Below are 16,563 nucleotides of genomic sequence, written 5' to 3' on the forward strand. Positions count from 1 at the left end.
TTTTACATACACTTAGGTTGGAGTCATTAAAACTAGTTTTTTACCCACTCCACACATTTCTTGTTAACAAACTATAGTTTTAGCAAGTCGGTTAGGACATTCACTTTTTGCATGACACAAGTAATTTTTCCAACAATTGTTTACAGACAGATTATTTAACTTATAATTCACTGTATCACAATTCCAGTGGGTCAGACGTTTACTGTGCCTTTAAACAGATTGGAAAATTCCAGAAAATTATGTCATGGCTTTAGAAGCTTCTGATAGGCTAATTGACATCATTTGAGGGAGTTGGAGGTGTACCTGTGGATGTATTTCAAGGCCTACCTTCAAACTCAGTGCCTTTTTGCTTGACATCATGGGAAAATGAAAAGAAATCAGCCAAGACCTCAGAAAAAAATGTGTAAACTCCACAAGTCTGGTTCATCCTTGGGAGCAATTTCCAAACGCCTGAAGGTACCACGTCCATCTGTACAAACAATAGTACACAAGTATAAACACCATGGGACCATGCAGCCGTCATACCACTCAGGAAGGAGATGCATTCTGTCTCTTAGAGATGAACGTACTTTGGTGCGAAAAGTGCAAATCAATCCCAGAACTACCGCAAAGGACCTTGTGAAGATGCTGGAGGAAACCGGTACAAAAGTGTCTATATCAACATTAAAATGAGACCTCTATTGACATAGCCTGAAAGGCCGCTCAGCGAGGTAGAAGCCACTGCAGCAAAACCACCATAAAAAAAGCCAGACTACAGTTTGCAACTGCACATGGGGACAAATATCGTACTTTTTGGAGAAATGTCCTCTGGTCTGATGGAACAAAATATAACTTTTTTTGCCATAATGACCATCGTTATGTTTGGAGGAAAAAGGGGAGGCTTGCAAGCCGAAGAACACCATCCCAACCATGAAGCACAAGGGTGGCATCATGTTGTGGGGGTGCTTTGCTGCAGGAGGTACTGGTGCACTTCACAAAATAAATGGCATCATTAGGATGGAAAATTATTTGGATATTGAAGCAACGTTTCGACATCTGTCAGGAAGTTAACGCTTGGTTGCAAATGGGTCTTCTAAATGGACAATGACCCCAAGCATACTTCCAAAGTTGTGGCAAAATGGCTTAAGGACAACAAAGTCAAGGTATTGGAGTGGCCATCACAGAGCCCTCAATCCTATAGAAAATTTGTGGGCAGAACTGAAAAAGCGTGTGTGAGCAAGGAGGCAAACCTGACTCAGTTACACCAGCTCTGTCAGGAGGAATGGGCCAAAATTCACCCAACCTATTGTGGGAAGCTTGTGGAAGGCTACGTGAAACGTTTGATCCAAGTTAAACAATTTAAAGAATGCTTCCAAATCCTAATTGAGTGTATGTAAACTTTTGACCCACTGGGAATGTGATGAAAGAAATAAAAGATTAAATAAATCACTCTACTATTATTCTGACATTTCACATTCTTAAAATAAAGTGGTGATCCTAACTGACCTATGATTAAATATCTGGAATTGTCAACAACTGAGTTTAAATGTATGTACATACGTGTACATACTGTGTTACCTCAACTACCTCGTACCCCGGCACATTTAATCGGTACTGGTACTCCTTGTATATAACTTCGTTATTGTTATTTCATTGTTACTATTTTTCTTACTTTTTAACTCTGCTTTGTTGGGAGTGGGCTCGTAAGTAAACATTTCATGATAAATTCTACATCTGTTGTATTCGGCGCATGTAACCAATAGAATGTATTTATATTTCTTCTACCAGTCACTTTCAGCACTGTTTACATGTACATCCACCTATCACGCCTACACTGACAATGTTACACGCTCACACTCACCACCACGCACAAACCCACCCAACACTTCAGTCTTCTGCATGCTTCGGTTGGGCTGGCGCTTAGCCGTTGGCGAACCGGACGTGTGTGCTCACATGCCCCCTTAAAGACCTTCACTTCAAAAACGAGGAAAAAGTGTATCGAATCCCCGAGCTGACAAAGTAAATCTGTCGTTTTGCTCCTGAGCAAGGCAGTTAACCCACTGTTCCCCAGTAGGCTGTCATTGTAAATAAGAATTTGTTCTTAAACTGACTTGCCTAGTTAAATAAAAATTACATTTAAAAAAAGTTTGTTTTTGTCGGAGGTCTTAGTCGCGCAATGTGACATCTAACTAAGATGTTGTTTGGTGAAAAAAAAGTGAGCATGAAAACAATTCATCTGTCGTTGAACGATAACAAACACTTCATTGAAGAATCCCGACTTTTGACCAATCACCAAAGAAGGGGCGTAGACTTCGGCTACTGACTTCGGCTTGGCTCGAGAAATAATTACGTGTGCACGAACAGCCAGGAAAAAACCTTACCTTTGAGATGGGAAACATGCGGACGTCTTTATTCTGCTGCCATACTGTTTACTATTATTATAATTATTTATCCTACTACCAGTCACTTTCTGCTAATTCCAGCCCACATGCACATACTGTATTTCCCTCAAATAATCCTGTAATCCCTGCACATTTTAAAATTGGTACTGGCACTGACCCTATATAGATATATATCTCTTGCTCTCTTATTTTAGTTTTATTTCATTAGTTCTACTATTAGTTTTTTTATATTGAATACTGCGCTGTTGGGTAGGGCTTGCAAGTTAAGCATATCATTGTACTTGTGCATGTGATAAGTAAAACTTAATGGATAGAGAGATTATTCCCAAGTACATGTAGAGAACATAGGACACACTCCTTTTGTCTGTTAACTTCATTTCATGCATTTACTCATTAGGTTCTTCCACATCTTCAGTGACTGTAGCATAGGTATATGATGTATATGGGCCTGATTTATAATTAATGTTGTATTAATGCAGTCAACAGCCCCCTCTGCTGTTTAAATATGCATATTTAACCTTTCCCCAGAGTATTTTAGATCATTTGGAAATGTTTTGGAAAATCTGATTTGTGGCGGCACATCAAAGTATGATATCGAAGTAGAGCAATGTCCTCCAATTTATTCACCATTCTTTCTAATCAGCAAAGTACATTGAATACTCTTACAAAAAAACACGATAACAATCTAGAAATGTGGGGATGATAAAGTCGTCATCCTGTGTGAGAGTGCCTACTTTCTGTTTACATGGATTGGTTGTCTGGTGTGTGCGCTCAGGAGGTGGATGCATTACTCAGCGAGAACGAGATGCTGCAAGGCAAGCTGCACAGCCAAGAGGACGACTTCAGACTGCAAAACAGCACCCTGATGCAGGAGCTGTCCAAGGTACTGGATGTCCCCTGCTCCCGCACATGCCACTGTTTCAGAAGAGGGGAATGTCCTTGTAAATGAAGGCCCCACCTTCCTGATCACATTTCATGATTATATAACAGTAATATTTTTCATTTATTGCATTCCCCCGTTTAGTTATGTACTCAGATAGAGGAGCTACAACATGAAATCAAAGAGCTAAAGGATGGCAAGGGGCTGCAGGCCGAATCCTCCGGTACCATCTCCATCTCTGTAGATGGAGAGTTACTGCGCCTCCAGGCAGAGAACGCTGCCCTTCAGAAAAAGATGACGGGTATGCTTATGTTGGTTATCGTTGTAGAAAATCAACATTTTCAAAGGCATTTCTTAGATGAGATGTATCTGGTAATGGCAACACATCATCAGTTTAAAAACAAAAATCTCTACTAACCCTTTACATTGCTGTGTTTTTCCCCTCAGCCCTTCAGGAGCACCATGAGAGTGAGATAAAGAGCCAGAGAGGAGCGGAGGTCAGTGAAACCAAAGCCTCAGAGACAGATGGCCTGGCTGACACCAACGGTGTCCGGTTGCACTCTGACGTCAGTGAGACCAGGGAGGACTCTGCAGCCGGAACCAATGACAGACTGGAACAGGTGACATCATAAACACATTTTTCAAAGGAACTGCCATTTTGAAAATCTCCTCAGATGCACTTCCACTGTGGTATCAGGCATACATAAATGTATACACCGGTCGCTGTTGTTCATTATTGAGCTGCTTGCTCTATTCAACATACAAAAGGCTCTGTTTATTCTGTCCATTATGCTGTGCCTGTATGTTTTTACATCATATTAAACCGTTACAGTATGGAATGCAAACTGGAGTATTTCAACACATGAATCAGACCCTATTTAGATCAAGCCTTTGTGTTATACATGGTGGTTGGTTTTATGTTTATTTGTTATTTAATTACAAGATTATTTCACAAACAACCCCATATTTAGATTACGGTTTTGAATTATGGATGCAGTATGGCATTGTGTTGAGTTGTTCTTAAATGAATTTCCTTTTGTTTTTTTCCCAGGCAGAGGCAAAGTGTGCCAAACTGGAACAGCGAGTGGCTGAGCTAAGTGGTGAGTTGAGTCTTTCTTATGGAGAATATATCTTCAGAAATAGTCTGGAAAGCCTAGTAGAGCAATAATAAAGTTGAATCTTTGGTTGTTGTGCTACTTTACAAGAGTGTTTGACTTAATTAATTGACATCTTTGTTAACAATGTTGACTCCCAGCACTAGATGTTGACCGATTATGATTTTTCAAAACCGATACCGATTTATTGGAGGACCAAAAAAAGCCTATACCAATTTTTTTTACATATCTATATTTGTAATAATAAGCTTTACAACAATATTGAATGAACAATGAACACTTTTATTTTAACTTACTATAAGTCTAAATCAATTTAGTCTCAAATAAATAATGAAACATGTTCAATTTGGTTTAAAGAATGCAAAAAAGCAGTGTTGGAGAAGAAAGTAAAAGTGCAATATGTGCTATGTAAAAAAAGCTAAAGTTTGTGTTCCTTGCTCAGAACATGAGAACATATGAAAGCTGTTGGTTCCTTTTAACATGAGTCTTCAATATTCCCAGGTAAGAAGTTTTAGGTTGTAGTTATTATAGGACTATTTCTCTCTATACCATTTGCATTTCATATACCTTTGACTATTGGATGTTCTAATAGGTGCTTTAGTATTGCCAGCCTAATCTCGGGAGTTGATAGGCTTGAAGTCATAAAGCAAACGGATGAAAGTGCTGTTTGAATGAATGCTTACGAGCCTGCTGCTGCCTACCACCGCTCAGTCAGACTGCTCTATCAAATCATAGACTTAATTATACTATAATAACACACAGAAATATGAGCCTTTGGTCATTAATATGGTAAAATCCGGAAACTATCATTTTGAAAACAAAACGTTTATTCTTTCAGTGAAATACGGAACCGTTCCTTATTTTATCTAACGGGTGGCATCCCTAAGTCTAAATATTGCTGTTATAACATTGAACGTTGTACAATATGTCATAATTATGTAAAATTCTGGCAAATTAATTATGGTCTTTGTTAGGAAGAAATGGTCTTCACACAGTTCGCAACGAGCCAGGCGGCCCAAACTGCTCCATATACCCTGACTCTGCTTACACTGAACGCAAAAGAAGTGACACAATTTCAGGCACCGCATTGATTATATGCATGCTCCTTGCTGCCTGCACTCTCGTAACAGGTGGTCAGCCTGCCACGCTGTCTCCTCGTGGGTTGCAATGTAATCGGCGTCCAAACATACCGATTTGTTATGAAAACTTGAAATCAGAACGAATTATTCAGATTAATCGGTCGACCTCTACCCAGCACCAAATGTTGCTTAAATAATTTAACCGCTGGTTTCCTACCAATCGGATAGAACATAGTCCAGTTCACTGCTCCCCAATGCAGGCTGTGTGGGGCATGTGTCCAGCAGGCATCCAGCTTTTGTTTACAGTATGTCAGAGACCAGTCAGGAGCGTGCGACCGGATTCGCACTAGATGGGCAAGTGGTAAAGTCAAAACTGTATAAATTGTAAAAAAGTTTGAAAACAAAAATCACTGTTTTTATCTTAATTTAGGGTTTGGCACAATGTTAGCAGTGTGGTTAACCTTTTACAAGAAACTCAGAAGTGACCCCACGGCCCAATTTCAGAACACGATCTTTACTGTCCTTAGATGGGTATTTAAGTTCTGGTCAGATAACCGAAAAAGAACACGGCTTTTTGGCTATTCAACACCCTAAAATTGCAACTTTTTTTATACTTAGCCGAAATTACACAAGAAGATTACAAAACCTCCAGGGCGCCCTATTGTAGCGGGCATTGATGCAGTTATTTATTTATTAGACCACTCGCAGAACAGCTCCCCTCCTTTGTAAAGAACACCAGCAGTATGATCTCAGAACAGCTCCCCTCCTTTAAAGAACACCAGCAGTATGATCTCAGAACAGCTCCCCTCCTTTAAAGAACACCAGCAGTATGATTTTTTTATTTTTTATTTTTTTTATTTTACCTTTATTTAACCAGGCAAGTCAGTTAAGAACACATTCTTATTTTCAATGACGGCCTGGGAACAGTGGGTTAACTGCCTGTTCAGGGGCAGAACGACAGATTTTTTTGTACCTTGTCAGCTCGGGGGTTTGAACTCGCAACCTTCTAGTTACTAGTCCAACGCTCTAACCACTAGGCTACGCTGCCGCCCCATGATCTCAGAACAGCTCCCCTCCTTTGTAAAAGACACCACTAATATGATCTCTATCATTGAATCTCTTGATCCGTCCTCTCCCTGGTAATGCTTTGTTAGTTACTTTTGATGTTGAGTCGTTATACACAAATATTCCACACGAGGGCAGTATTGAAGCTATGGAACATTTTCTTCTGCAACGTGACCCTAATGAACTACCTTCCAGTGCCTGCATTATAACATTGGGCTGAAATAGTACTCACACATAACTATTTAATGTTTCTAAATGATTTCTTTATTCAGACGAATGGTACGGCTATGGGATCCCCCATGGCTCCTAACTATGCTAATTTGTATATGGTTACATGGAGAAAGTCTATTTTCAATCCTCTCAAATGTTTTCTTGCCTAACATCATTATTTGGAAACGGTATATTGATGATATTTTTGTTCTATGGAGGGGTGATGCAAAACAGCTTCAGGCGTTCCATGCTTTTCTTAACTCCTGTTCTGAGCATCTGAGATTTACTATGCAATCTGATACACGTCAAATCAGTTTCCTTGATCTTGTGTGAAGATAATGTTTTATACACTGATCTTTACAGGAAGCCTACTGATCCTAACAGTTTGTTGAGGGCTGATAGTTGTCACCCACTTCCCTTGAAAAACAGTTTGCCCTACAGCCAATTCTGTCAAATCAAAATAATGTTAAAAAAACAATCAGATTTCGACAGAAATATGGCCGAGACTCAAAGAAAATTCAAGGAGAGGGGGTACAAAAATGGTCAGATTTAATACTGCCATTGAGAAAATTCAAAACAAAATGAGACATGACCTTTTTCAAGGTCAGTCTCGCAAAAAGAAGCATTCTTGCGTTCTAACTGTCTACTATTCAAAGTGCTCTGAACAAATTAAGGGAATCGTTCACAAACATTGGCACATTCTAAGATCCGATGATAGTATTGGTAATGTGTTTTCGGACCTTCCCTTGGTCATATTCTCACGGGGCAGAAACCTCAGAGATCAATTGGTAAGCGCTGATTTTACCACCCCAAGATATCCCTGCACAGGGTGTATTTGCGCCCCTACTGGATGGAAACTACAAATGTAATGGCTGTGCTCAATGCAGTGGCACTTATAAATGTAGATCCTTCAAACACTCTCAAACAGGGAAACGGATCCCAATCAAAGGTGTCATCACGTGCTCCACTAAGGCAGTTATTTATCTTAGAACATGTCCTTGTGGCAAAAATTATGTGGCTAAAACAAAGCGCAAATTGAAAATGCATATCGTAGCACCATTAGGTGCAAAAACTGGACTTAACCAGTTGTGGTCCACTTTTTGGAAGCAAACCACTCGATTTCGTCTCTATGTTATATTGGCATCGAACATGTTATGCTCCCTAGGAGAGTCGGTGACCTCAACAATTTATTGTTAAAACGAGAGGCTGCCTGGATCTGTAATTTAAAGAACCTTGCTCCCTTCGGTCTCAACGTAGACTTTGATCTGAAGCCATTCTTGTGATTAATGTGATTTTGCTATTCATTGTAAATGTTTGTAGGCTTATGTATTATCTGTGATCAGATGTTATCCATTTATGTTTTTTTGTATGCTATTTTAATATATGAGAATTAACCAATGATATCAGGCCACACCTGGCCATGATTACAGTCACATTTGTGTCTTTAGACACTATATAAACGAGTCACTCCACAGTGTTTGTCGTTATACCCTGATGAAGACAGCTTGTCTGCCGAGAAACGTTGGACATAAATATTTTTGCATCTGAGCTCCTAGAGTGTGTGGCTCTCCTTTTGTTTTTTAAGTGTTCTACTCCGCTAGCCAGCACCTCGTCTAAATAGGTGTGCGTTTCTTTCACTTCTAGATTAGGGTTAGGCATAAGGTTAGCAGTGTGGTTAGGCATAAGGTTAGCAGTGTGGGTTAGGCATAAGGTTAGCAGTGTGGGTTAGGCATAAGGTTAGCAGTGTGGGTTAGGCATAAGGTTAGCAGTGTGGGTTAGGCATAAGGTTAGCAGTGTGGGTTAGGCATAAGGTTAGCAGTGTGGGTTAGGCATAAGGTTAGCAGTGTGGGTTAGGCATAAGGTTAGCAGTGTGGGTTAGGCATAAGGTTAGCAGTGTGGGTTAGGCATAAGGTTAGCAGTGTGGGTTAGGCATAAGGTGAGCAGTGTGGGTTAGGCATAAGGTGAGCAGTGTGGGTTAGGCATAAGGTGAGCAGTGTGGGTTAGGCATAAGGTGAGCAGTGTGGGTTAGGCATAAGGTGAGCAGTGTGGGTTAGGCATAAGGTGAGCAGTGTGGGTTAGGCATAAGGTGAGCAGTGTGGGTTAGGCATAAGGTGAGCAGTGTGGGTTAGGCATAAGGTGAGCAGTGTGGGTTAGGCATAAGGTGAGCAGTGTGGGTTAGGCATAAGGTGAGCAGTGTGGGTTAGGCATAAGGTGAGCAGTGTGGGTTAGGCATAAGGTGAGCAGTGTGGGTTAGGCATAAGGTGAGCAGTGTGGGTTAGGCATAAGGTGAGCAGTGTGGGTTAGGCATAAGGTGAGCAGTGTGGGTTAGGCATAAGGTGAGCAGTGTGGGTTAGGCATAAGGTGAGCAGTGTGGGTTAGGCATAAGGTGAGCAGTGTGGGTTAGGCATAAGGTGAGCAGTGTGGGTTAGGCATAAGGTGAGCAGTGTGGGTTAGGCATAAGGTGAGCAGTGTGGGTTAGGCATAAGGTGAGCAGTGTGGGTTAGGCATAAGGTGAGCAGTGTGGGTTAGGCATAAGGTGAGCAGTGTGGGTTAGGCATAAGGTGAGCAGTGTGGGTTAGGCATAAGGTGAGCAGTGTGGGTTAGGCATAAGGTGAGCAGTGTGGGTTAGGCATAAGGTGAGCAGTGTGGGTTAGGCATAAGGTGAGCAGTGTGGGTTAGGCATAAGGTGAGCAGTGTGGGTTAGGCATAAGGTGAGCAGTGTGGGTTAGGCATAAGGTGAGCAGTGTGGGTTAGGCATAAGGTGAGCAGTGTGGGTTAGGCATAAGGTGAGCAGTGTGGGTTAGGCATAAGGTGAGCAGTGTGGGTTAGGCATAAGGTGAGCAGTGTGGGTTAGGCATAAGGTGAGCAGTGTGGGTTAGGCATAAGGTGAGCAGTGTGGGTTAGGCATAAGGTGAGCAGTGTGGGTTAGGCATAAGGTGAGCAGTGTGGGTTAGGCATAAGGTGAGCAGTGTGGGTTAGGCATAAGGTGAGCAGTGTGGGTTAGGCATAAGGTGAGCAGTGTGGGTTAGGCATAAGGTGAGCAGTGTGGGTTAGGCATAAGGTGAGCAGTGTGGGTTAGGCATAAGGTGAGCAGTGTGGGTTAGGCATAAGGTGAGCAGTGTGGGTTAGGCATAAGGTGAGCAGTGTGGGTTAGGCATAAGGTGAGCAGTGTGGGTTAGGCATAAGGTGAGCAGTGTGGGTTAGGCATACGGTGAGCAGTGTGGGTTAGGCATACGGTGAGCAGTGTGGGTTAGGCATACGGTGAGCAGTGTGGGTTAGGCATAAGGTGAGCAGTGTGGGTTAGGCATAAGGTGAGCAGTGTGGGTTAGGCATAAGGTGAGCAGTGTGGGTTAGGCATAGGTGAGCAGTGTGGGTTAGGCATAAGGTGAGCAGTGTGGGTTAGGCATAAGGTGAGCAGTGTGGGTTAGGCATAAGGTGAGCAGTGTGGTTAGGCATAAGGTGAGCAGTGTGGTTAGGGTTAGGCATAAGGTGAGCAGTGTGGTTAGGGTTAGGCATAAGGTGAGCAGTGTGGTTAGGGTTAGGCATAAGGTGAGCAGTAGGGTTAGGCATAAGGTGAGCAGTGTGGGTTAGGCATAAGGTGAGCAGTGTGGGTTAGGCATAAGGTGAGCAGTGTGGGTTAGGCATAAGGTGAGCAGTGTGGGTTAGGCATAAGGTGAGCAGTGTGGGTTAGGCATAAGGTGAGCAGTGTGGGTTAGGCATAAGGTGAGCAGTGTGGGTTAGGCATAAGGTGAGCAGTGTGGTTAGGCATAAGGTGAGCAGTGTGGTTAGGCATAAGGTGAGCAGTGTGGGTTAGGCATAAGGTGAGCAGTGTGGGTTAGGCATAAGGTGAGCAGTGTGGGTTAGGCATAAGGTGAGCAGTGTGGGTTAGGCATAAGGTGAGCAGTGTGGTTAGGCATAAGGTGAGCAGTGTGGGTAAGGCATAAGGTGAGCAGTGTGGTTAGGGTTAGGCATAAGGTGAGCAGTGTGGTTAGGGTTAGGCATAAGGTGAGCAGTGTGGGTTAGGCATAAGGTGAGCAGTAGGGTTAGGCATAGGTGAGCAGTGTGGTTAGGCATAAGGTGAGCAGTGTGGTTAGGCATAAGGTGACCAGTGTGGTTAGGCATAAGGTGAGCAGTGTGGGTTAGGCATAAGGTGAGCAGTAGGGTTAGGCATAAGGTGAGCAGTGTGGTTAGGCATAAGGTGAGCAGTGTGGTTAGGCATAAGGTGAGCAGTGTGGTTAGGCATAAGGTGAGCAGTGTGGGTTAGGCATAAGGTGAGCAGTGTGGGTTAGGCATAAGGTGAGCAGTGTGGGTTAGGCATAAGGTGAGCAGTGTGGGTTAGGCATAAGGTGAGCAGTGTGGGTTAGGCATAAGGTGAGCAGTGTGGGTTAGGCATAAGGTGAGCAGTGTGGGTTAGGCATAAGGTGAGCAGTGTGGGTTAGGCATAAGGTGAGCAGTGTGGGTTAGGCATAAGGTGAGCAGTGTGGTTAGGCATAAGGTGAGCAGTGTGGTTAGGCATAAGGTGAGCAGTAGGGTTAGGCATAAGGTGAGCAGTAGGGTTAGGCATAAGGTGAGCAGTAGGGTTAGGCATAAGGTGAGCAGTAGGGTTAGGCATAAGGTTAGCAGTAGGGTTAGGCATAAGGTTAGCAGTAGGGTTAGGCATAAGGTTAGCAGTAGGGTTAGGCATAAGGTTAGCAGTAGGGTTAGGCATAAGGTTAGCAGTGTGGTTAGGGTTAGGCATAAGGTTAGCAGTGTGGTTAGGGTTAGGCATAAGGTTAGCAGTAGGGTTAGGCATAAGGTTAGCAGTAGGGTTAGGCATAAGGTTAGCAGTAGGGTTAGGCATAAGGTTAGCAGTAGGGTTAGGCATAAGGTTAGCAGTGTGGTTAGGCATAAGGTTAGCAGTAGGGTTAGGCATAAGGTTAGCAGTGTGGTTAGGCATAAGGTTAGCAGTGTGGTTAGGGTTAGGCATAAGGTGAGCAGTGTGGTTAGGGTTAGGCATAAGGTGAGCAGTGTGGTTAGGGTTAGGCATAAGGTGAGCAGTAGGGTTAGGCATAAGGTGAGCAGTAGGGTTAGGCATAAGGTGAGCAGTGTGGTTAGGCATAAGGTGAGCAGTGTGGTTAGGCATAAGGTGACCAGTGTGGTTAGGCATAAGGTGAGCAGTGTGGGTTAGGCATAAGGTGAGCAGTGTGGTTAGGCATAAGGTGAGCAGTGTGGTTAGGCATAAGGTGAGCAGTGTGGTTAGGCATAAGGTGAGCAGTGTGGTTAGGCATAAGGTGAGCAGTGTGGGTTAGGCATAAGGTGAGCAGTGTGGGTTAGGCATAAGGTGAGCAGTGTGGGTTAGGCATAAGGTGAGCAGTGTGGGTTAGGCATAAGGTGAGCAGTGTGGGTTAGGCATAAGGTGAGCAGTGTGGGTTAGGCATAAGGTGAGCAGTGTGGGTTAGGCATAAGGTGAGCAGTGTGGGTTAGGCATAAGGTGAGCAGTGTGGTTAGGCATAAGGTGAGCAGTGTGGTTAGGCATAAGGTGAGCAGTAGGGTTAGGCATAAGGTGAGCAGTAGGGTTAGGCATAAGGTGAGCAGTAGGGTTAGGCATAAGGTGAGCAGTAGGGTTAGGCATAAGGTGAGCAGTAGGGTTAGGCATAAGGTGAGCAGTAGGGTTAGGCATAAGGTTAGCAGTAGGGTTAGGCATAAGGTTAGCAGTAGGGTTAGGCATAAGGTTAGCAGTAGGGTTAGGCATAAGGTTAGCAGTGTGGTTAGGGTTAGGCATAAGGTTAGCAGTAGGGTTAGGCATAAGGTTAGCAGTAGGGTTAGGCATAAGGTTAGCAGTGTGGTTAGGCATAAGGTTAGCAGTAGGGTTAGGCATAAGGTTAGCAGTGTGGTTAGGCATAAGGTTAGCAGTGTGGTTAGGCATAAGGTTAGCAGTGTGGTTAGGCATAAGGTTAGCAGTGTGGTTAGGCATAAGGTTAGCAGTGTGGTTAGGCATAAGGTTAGCAGTGTGGTTAGGCATAAGGTTAGCAGTGTGGTTAGGCATAAGGTTAGCAGTGTGGTTAGGGTTAGGCATAAGGTTAGCAGTGTGGTTAGGGTTAGGCATAAGGTTAGCAGTAGGGTTAGGCATAAGGTTAGCAGTAGGGTTGGGCATAAGGTTAGCAGTGTGGTTAGGCATAAGGTTAGCAGTGTGGTTAGGGTTAGGCATAAGGTTAGCAGTGTGGTTAGGGTTAGGCATAAGGTTAGCAGTGTGGTTAGGCATAAGGTTAGCAGTGTGGTTAGGCATAAGGTTAGCAGTGTGGTTAGGCATAAGGTGAGCAGTGTGGGTTAGGCATAAGGTTAGCAGTGTGGTTAGGCATAAGGTTAGCAGTGTGGTTAGGGTTAGGCATAAGGTTAGCAGTGTGGTTAGGGTTAATGTTAGGTTCCAAATCAGTTAAGAAGATGCATTGTAGAAATCGACAGGGGTTATGCTTTTGCCACATGCCCAGAAAGTGATTACCATGTGAGTTGTGGTACTGTGATTTAAGACTGAGCTGGACTACCTGCGTGCCCTGCAGGACCTGCAGTGAGGACCCCCGGGCTAGTTATGAAACAGGATGCTCTTAGGTGGTCAGCACTGTGTCCAAATCCAATAACGCAATGCTTTGGGCCAGAGGTGGAGCTGCAGCTGCACACTGAGGTGGAGGAGAAACGCCTACTGAAGGAGCAGCTCCAAGCACTAGAGGTAATTATTAACCCATTACAACCCTAGGTTAGGTGCTAACGACCCACCATACAACCTTAGGTTAGGTGCCAACGACCCACCATACAACCCTAGGTTAGGTGCTAATGACCCATCCCACAACCCTAGGTTAGGTGCTAATGATCCATCCCACAACCCTAGGTTAGGCGCTAACGACCCACCCTACAACCCTAGGTTAGGCGCTAACGACCCCCACCCTACAACCCTAGGTTAGGCGCTAACGACCCACCCAACAACCCTAGGTTAGGCGCTAAAGACCCACCCAACAACCCTAGGTTAGGCGCTAAAGACCCACCCTACAACCCTAGGTTAGGCGCTAACGACCCCCACCCTACAACCCTAGGTTAGGCGCTAACGACCCACCCAACAACCCTAGGTTAGGCGCTAACGACCCACCCAACAACCCTAGGTTAGGCGCTAACGACCCCCACCCTACAACCCTAGGTTAGGCGCTAACGACCCACCCTACAACCCTAGGTTAGGCGCTAACGACCCACCCAACAACCCTAGGTTAGGCGCTAAAGACCCACCCAACAACCCTAGGTTAGGCGCTAACGACCCCCACCCTACAACCCTAGGTTAGGCGCTAACGACCCACCCTACAACCCTAGGTTAGGCGCTAACGACCCACCCAACAACCCTAGGTTAGGCGCTAACGACCCCCACCCTACAACCCTAGATTAGGCGCTAACGACCCACCCTACAACCCTAGGTTAGGCGCTAACGACCCACCCTACAACCCTAGGTTAGGCGCTAACGACCCACCCTACAACCCTAGGTTAGGCGCTAACGACCCACCCAACAACCCTAGGTTAGGCGCTAACGACCACCACCCTACAACCCTAGGTTAGGCGCTAACGACCCACCCTACAACCCTAGGTTAAAAGCTAACGACCCACCCTACAACCCTAGGTTAGGCGCTAACGACCCACCCTACAACCCTAGGTTAGGCGCAAACGACCCACCCTACAACCCTAGGTTAGGCGCTAACGACCCACCCTACAACCCTAGGTTAGGCGCTAACGACTCAGGGTGATGCTCTCTAATTGGCCATTTCTCCTAGAAACATTTATACGTTTTGTTATTTTTTATTTGATTCAGTTTTTATGTTACCTGCCCTAGTGCCTCAGTGAAGCAGTAAGATATGCAGCTCTGGTCACTACCTGCCTCCTCCATTTACTAGGCTAATTGAGTGTATGTGGGTTTATGTAAATATGATACGCTGTGGACAGACTTTCCCTAAGGCACAATTAAGGACAGACAACAATTTGTTGGCTATTTCCATGTCTCTTCATCTAAGTACTTAGATATTTAATTTCTCTCCTCCAGTCATCCAAACAGGCAGACATCACTCAACTTCAAGAAGAAATAGCAAAGGTAACTAACTATAAGATCAGATGTGTTCTTCGTTGTATAGATCAGGCTCTAGTGTATATTAGCATCTAGGCCCCTACATGTAATGGAAAAGTGATTTGATCTATGTGTTGCTTTCTAGCTCTCTGATAAATTGAAGAAAAAACAAGACCGGTAAGATTCTATTTACCTTGCAAGTGTTATGAAGACATTTCTTTGGTTCTACACAAAGTAAAACTTAAAAAGCATAAAAAGACAATTTCATAATAGATCGATTGTATTTCCTTGCCAATGTGGATGAATGTATTTGAGTTTCCTTGGCTCAGCTGTGATGAACTACATCAGAGTATGACAGTAATGATAAGCACCTGGGCCTTGTCCTGTTATAGTGCTATTTCTCTGTCATTATTGGGCAGCCGTCTCAGGCTCAGTATAGCAATGCAACACTAGGCACCGGCTCCGTGGACAGTCAGCAGTCGGGAGTAATGAGACTGAACCTCAACTTGTTTTGCCATCAGTCACTATCATCTGCTGTATCTGCAAAGACGTCTTCCCAAATCTCCCCTCACGGGCTCTTTTCACACCTCCAGAGCCCTGGCCACCAGAGCCCTGGCCACCAGAGCCCTGGCCACCAGAGCCCTGGCCTCCAGAGCCCTGGCCTCCAGAGCCCTGGCCTCCAGAGCCCTGGCCTCCAGAGCCCTGGCCTCCAGAGCCCTGTTCTCCAGAGCCCTGTTCTCCAGAGCCCTGTTCTCCAGAGCCCTGTTCTCCAGAGCCCTGGCCTCCAGAGCCCTGGCCTCCAGAGCCCTGGCCTCCAGAGCCCTGTTCTCCAGAGCCCTGGCCTCCAGAGCCCTGGCCTCCAGAGCCCTGGCCTCCAGAGCCCTGGCCTCCAGAGCCCTGGCCTCCAGAGCCCTGGCCTCACGCTCGGAGTCTCTTATATCTCCTCTACTGGGAGGTTTCATGGTGGAGCAGTTTTCTCACTGGCTTTTTATGATTTGTTTTATAGCTTTCTGCGTTCGCAAGCTGAAAAAGAAGCGCTTTATAATGACAGCAGGTAAGGGCATGCATAAAGATTCAATTTGTTTTTCACTTTCACCAAGCTTCTGAAGGATGAGTTTATTATTTAAAAAAATAATAATTTATGTAAAACAAAAAAAAGCCAGATGCCATTTGATTAAAATACATTATATCTGCACCAGGACTAAAATCGATGAGATTCAACAGAGGAAGGAGGAGGAGCTAAAGTCATTGAACATCCGCATCCAGAAGTTACAGGGAGATCTGCTGTCAGCCAACCAGGTCACACATCCCGATATTGCCTGTCCTGTTATGAGATCAATCTCAATATATTGTTTATGATTGGTATTGCACCTGAAGTACTCATGTTGTTGTATTATGACAATACATACTCCTTATTAACTTCAACAGATTTCTAGCTGGGTTGTAGTAGGTATGCACTAGACCCATATCCTAAAATGATTGACAGCCTGACAGAATCTAGTAGGAAGCTGACTCTTGCTGCCTGTGTTTTTATTAGAGTGTTGGAGAGATGAAGGAGCAGCTACAGAGCCGACAGAAGGAGCATGAGTTAGTTCTACACACACTCAGAGATCAGGTAAAACAATGAGCATGAGTTAGTTCTACACACACACAGAGATCAGGTAAAACAATGAGCATGAGTTAGTTCTACACCACTCAGAGATCAGGTAAAACTCAAACCTTTTAACCGTAATTTGCTCTACTTAGTTTTTATGCTATAAAA

The 16,563-nt window shown here is 44.4% G+C and overlaps 1 protein-coding gene across 6 annotated transcripts in view; it reads left to right on the forward strand.

The window, feature by feature from the left end:
* LOC109869082 (GRIP1-associated protein 1) overlaps nucleotides 1–16,563 on the forward strand; it is a 114,858-nt gene that overhangs the window by 2,322 nt on the left and 95,973 nt on the right. For 3 of the 6 annotated variants that reach the window (XM_031804076.1, XM_031804077.1, XM_031804079.1), the window contains exons 5-14: nucleotides 3,157–3,264; nucleotides 3,406–3,562; nucleotides 3,709–3,881; nucleotides 4,313–4,361; nucleotides 13,267–13,433; nucleotides 14,781–14,828; nucleotides 14,947–14,978; nucleotides 15,808–15,855; nucleotides 16,001–16,100; nucleotides 16,339–16,416. In XM_031804076.1, coding sequence (XP_031659936.1) covers nucleotides 3,157–3,264; nucleotides 3,406–3,562; nucleotides 3,709–3,881; nucleotides 4,313–4,361; nucleotides 13,267–13,433; nucleotides 14,781–14,828; nucleotides 14,947–14,978; nucleotides 15,808–15,855; nucleotides 16,001–16,100; nucleotides 16,339–16,416 — 960 coding nt within the window. The remainder of the gene's footprint in view (nucleotides 1–3,156; nucleotides 3,265–3,405; nucleotides 3,563–3,708; nucleotides 3,882–4,312; nucleotides 4,362–13,266; nucleotides 13,434–14,780; nucleotides 14,829–14,946; nucleotides 14,979–15,807; nucleotides 15,856–16,000; nucleotides 16,101–16,338; nucleotides 16,417–16,563) is intronic. The other 3 variants (XM_031804080.1, XM_031804081.1, XM_031804078.1) reach the window with 2 other exon arrangements.

This window comes from Oncorhynchus kisutch, linkage group LG24 (assembly GCF_002021735.2).
Source record: "Oncorhynchus kisutch isolate 150728-3 linkage group LG24, Okis_V2, whole genome shotgun sequence".
NCBI classification, from domain to species: domain Eukaryota; kingdom Metazoa; phylum Chordata; class Actinopteri; order Salmoniformes; family Salmonidae; genus Oncorhynchus; species Oncorhynchus kisutch.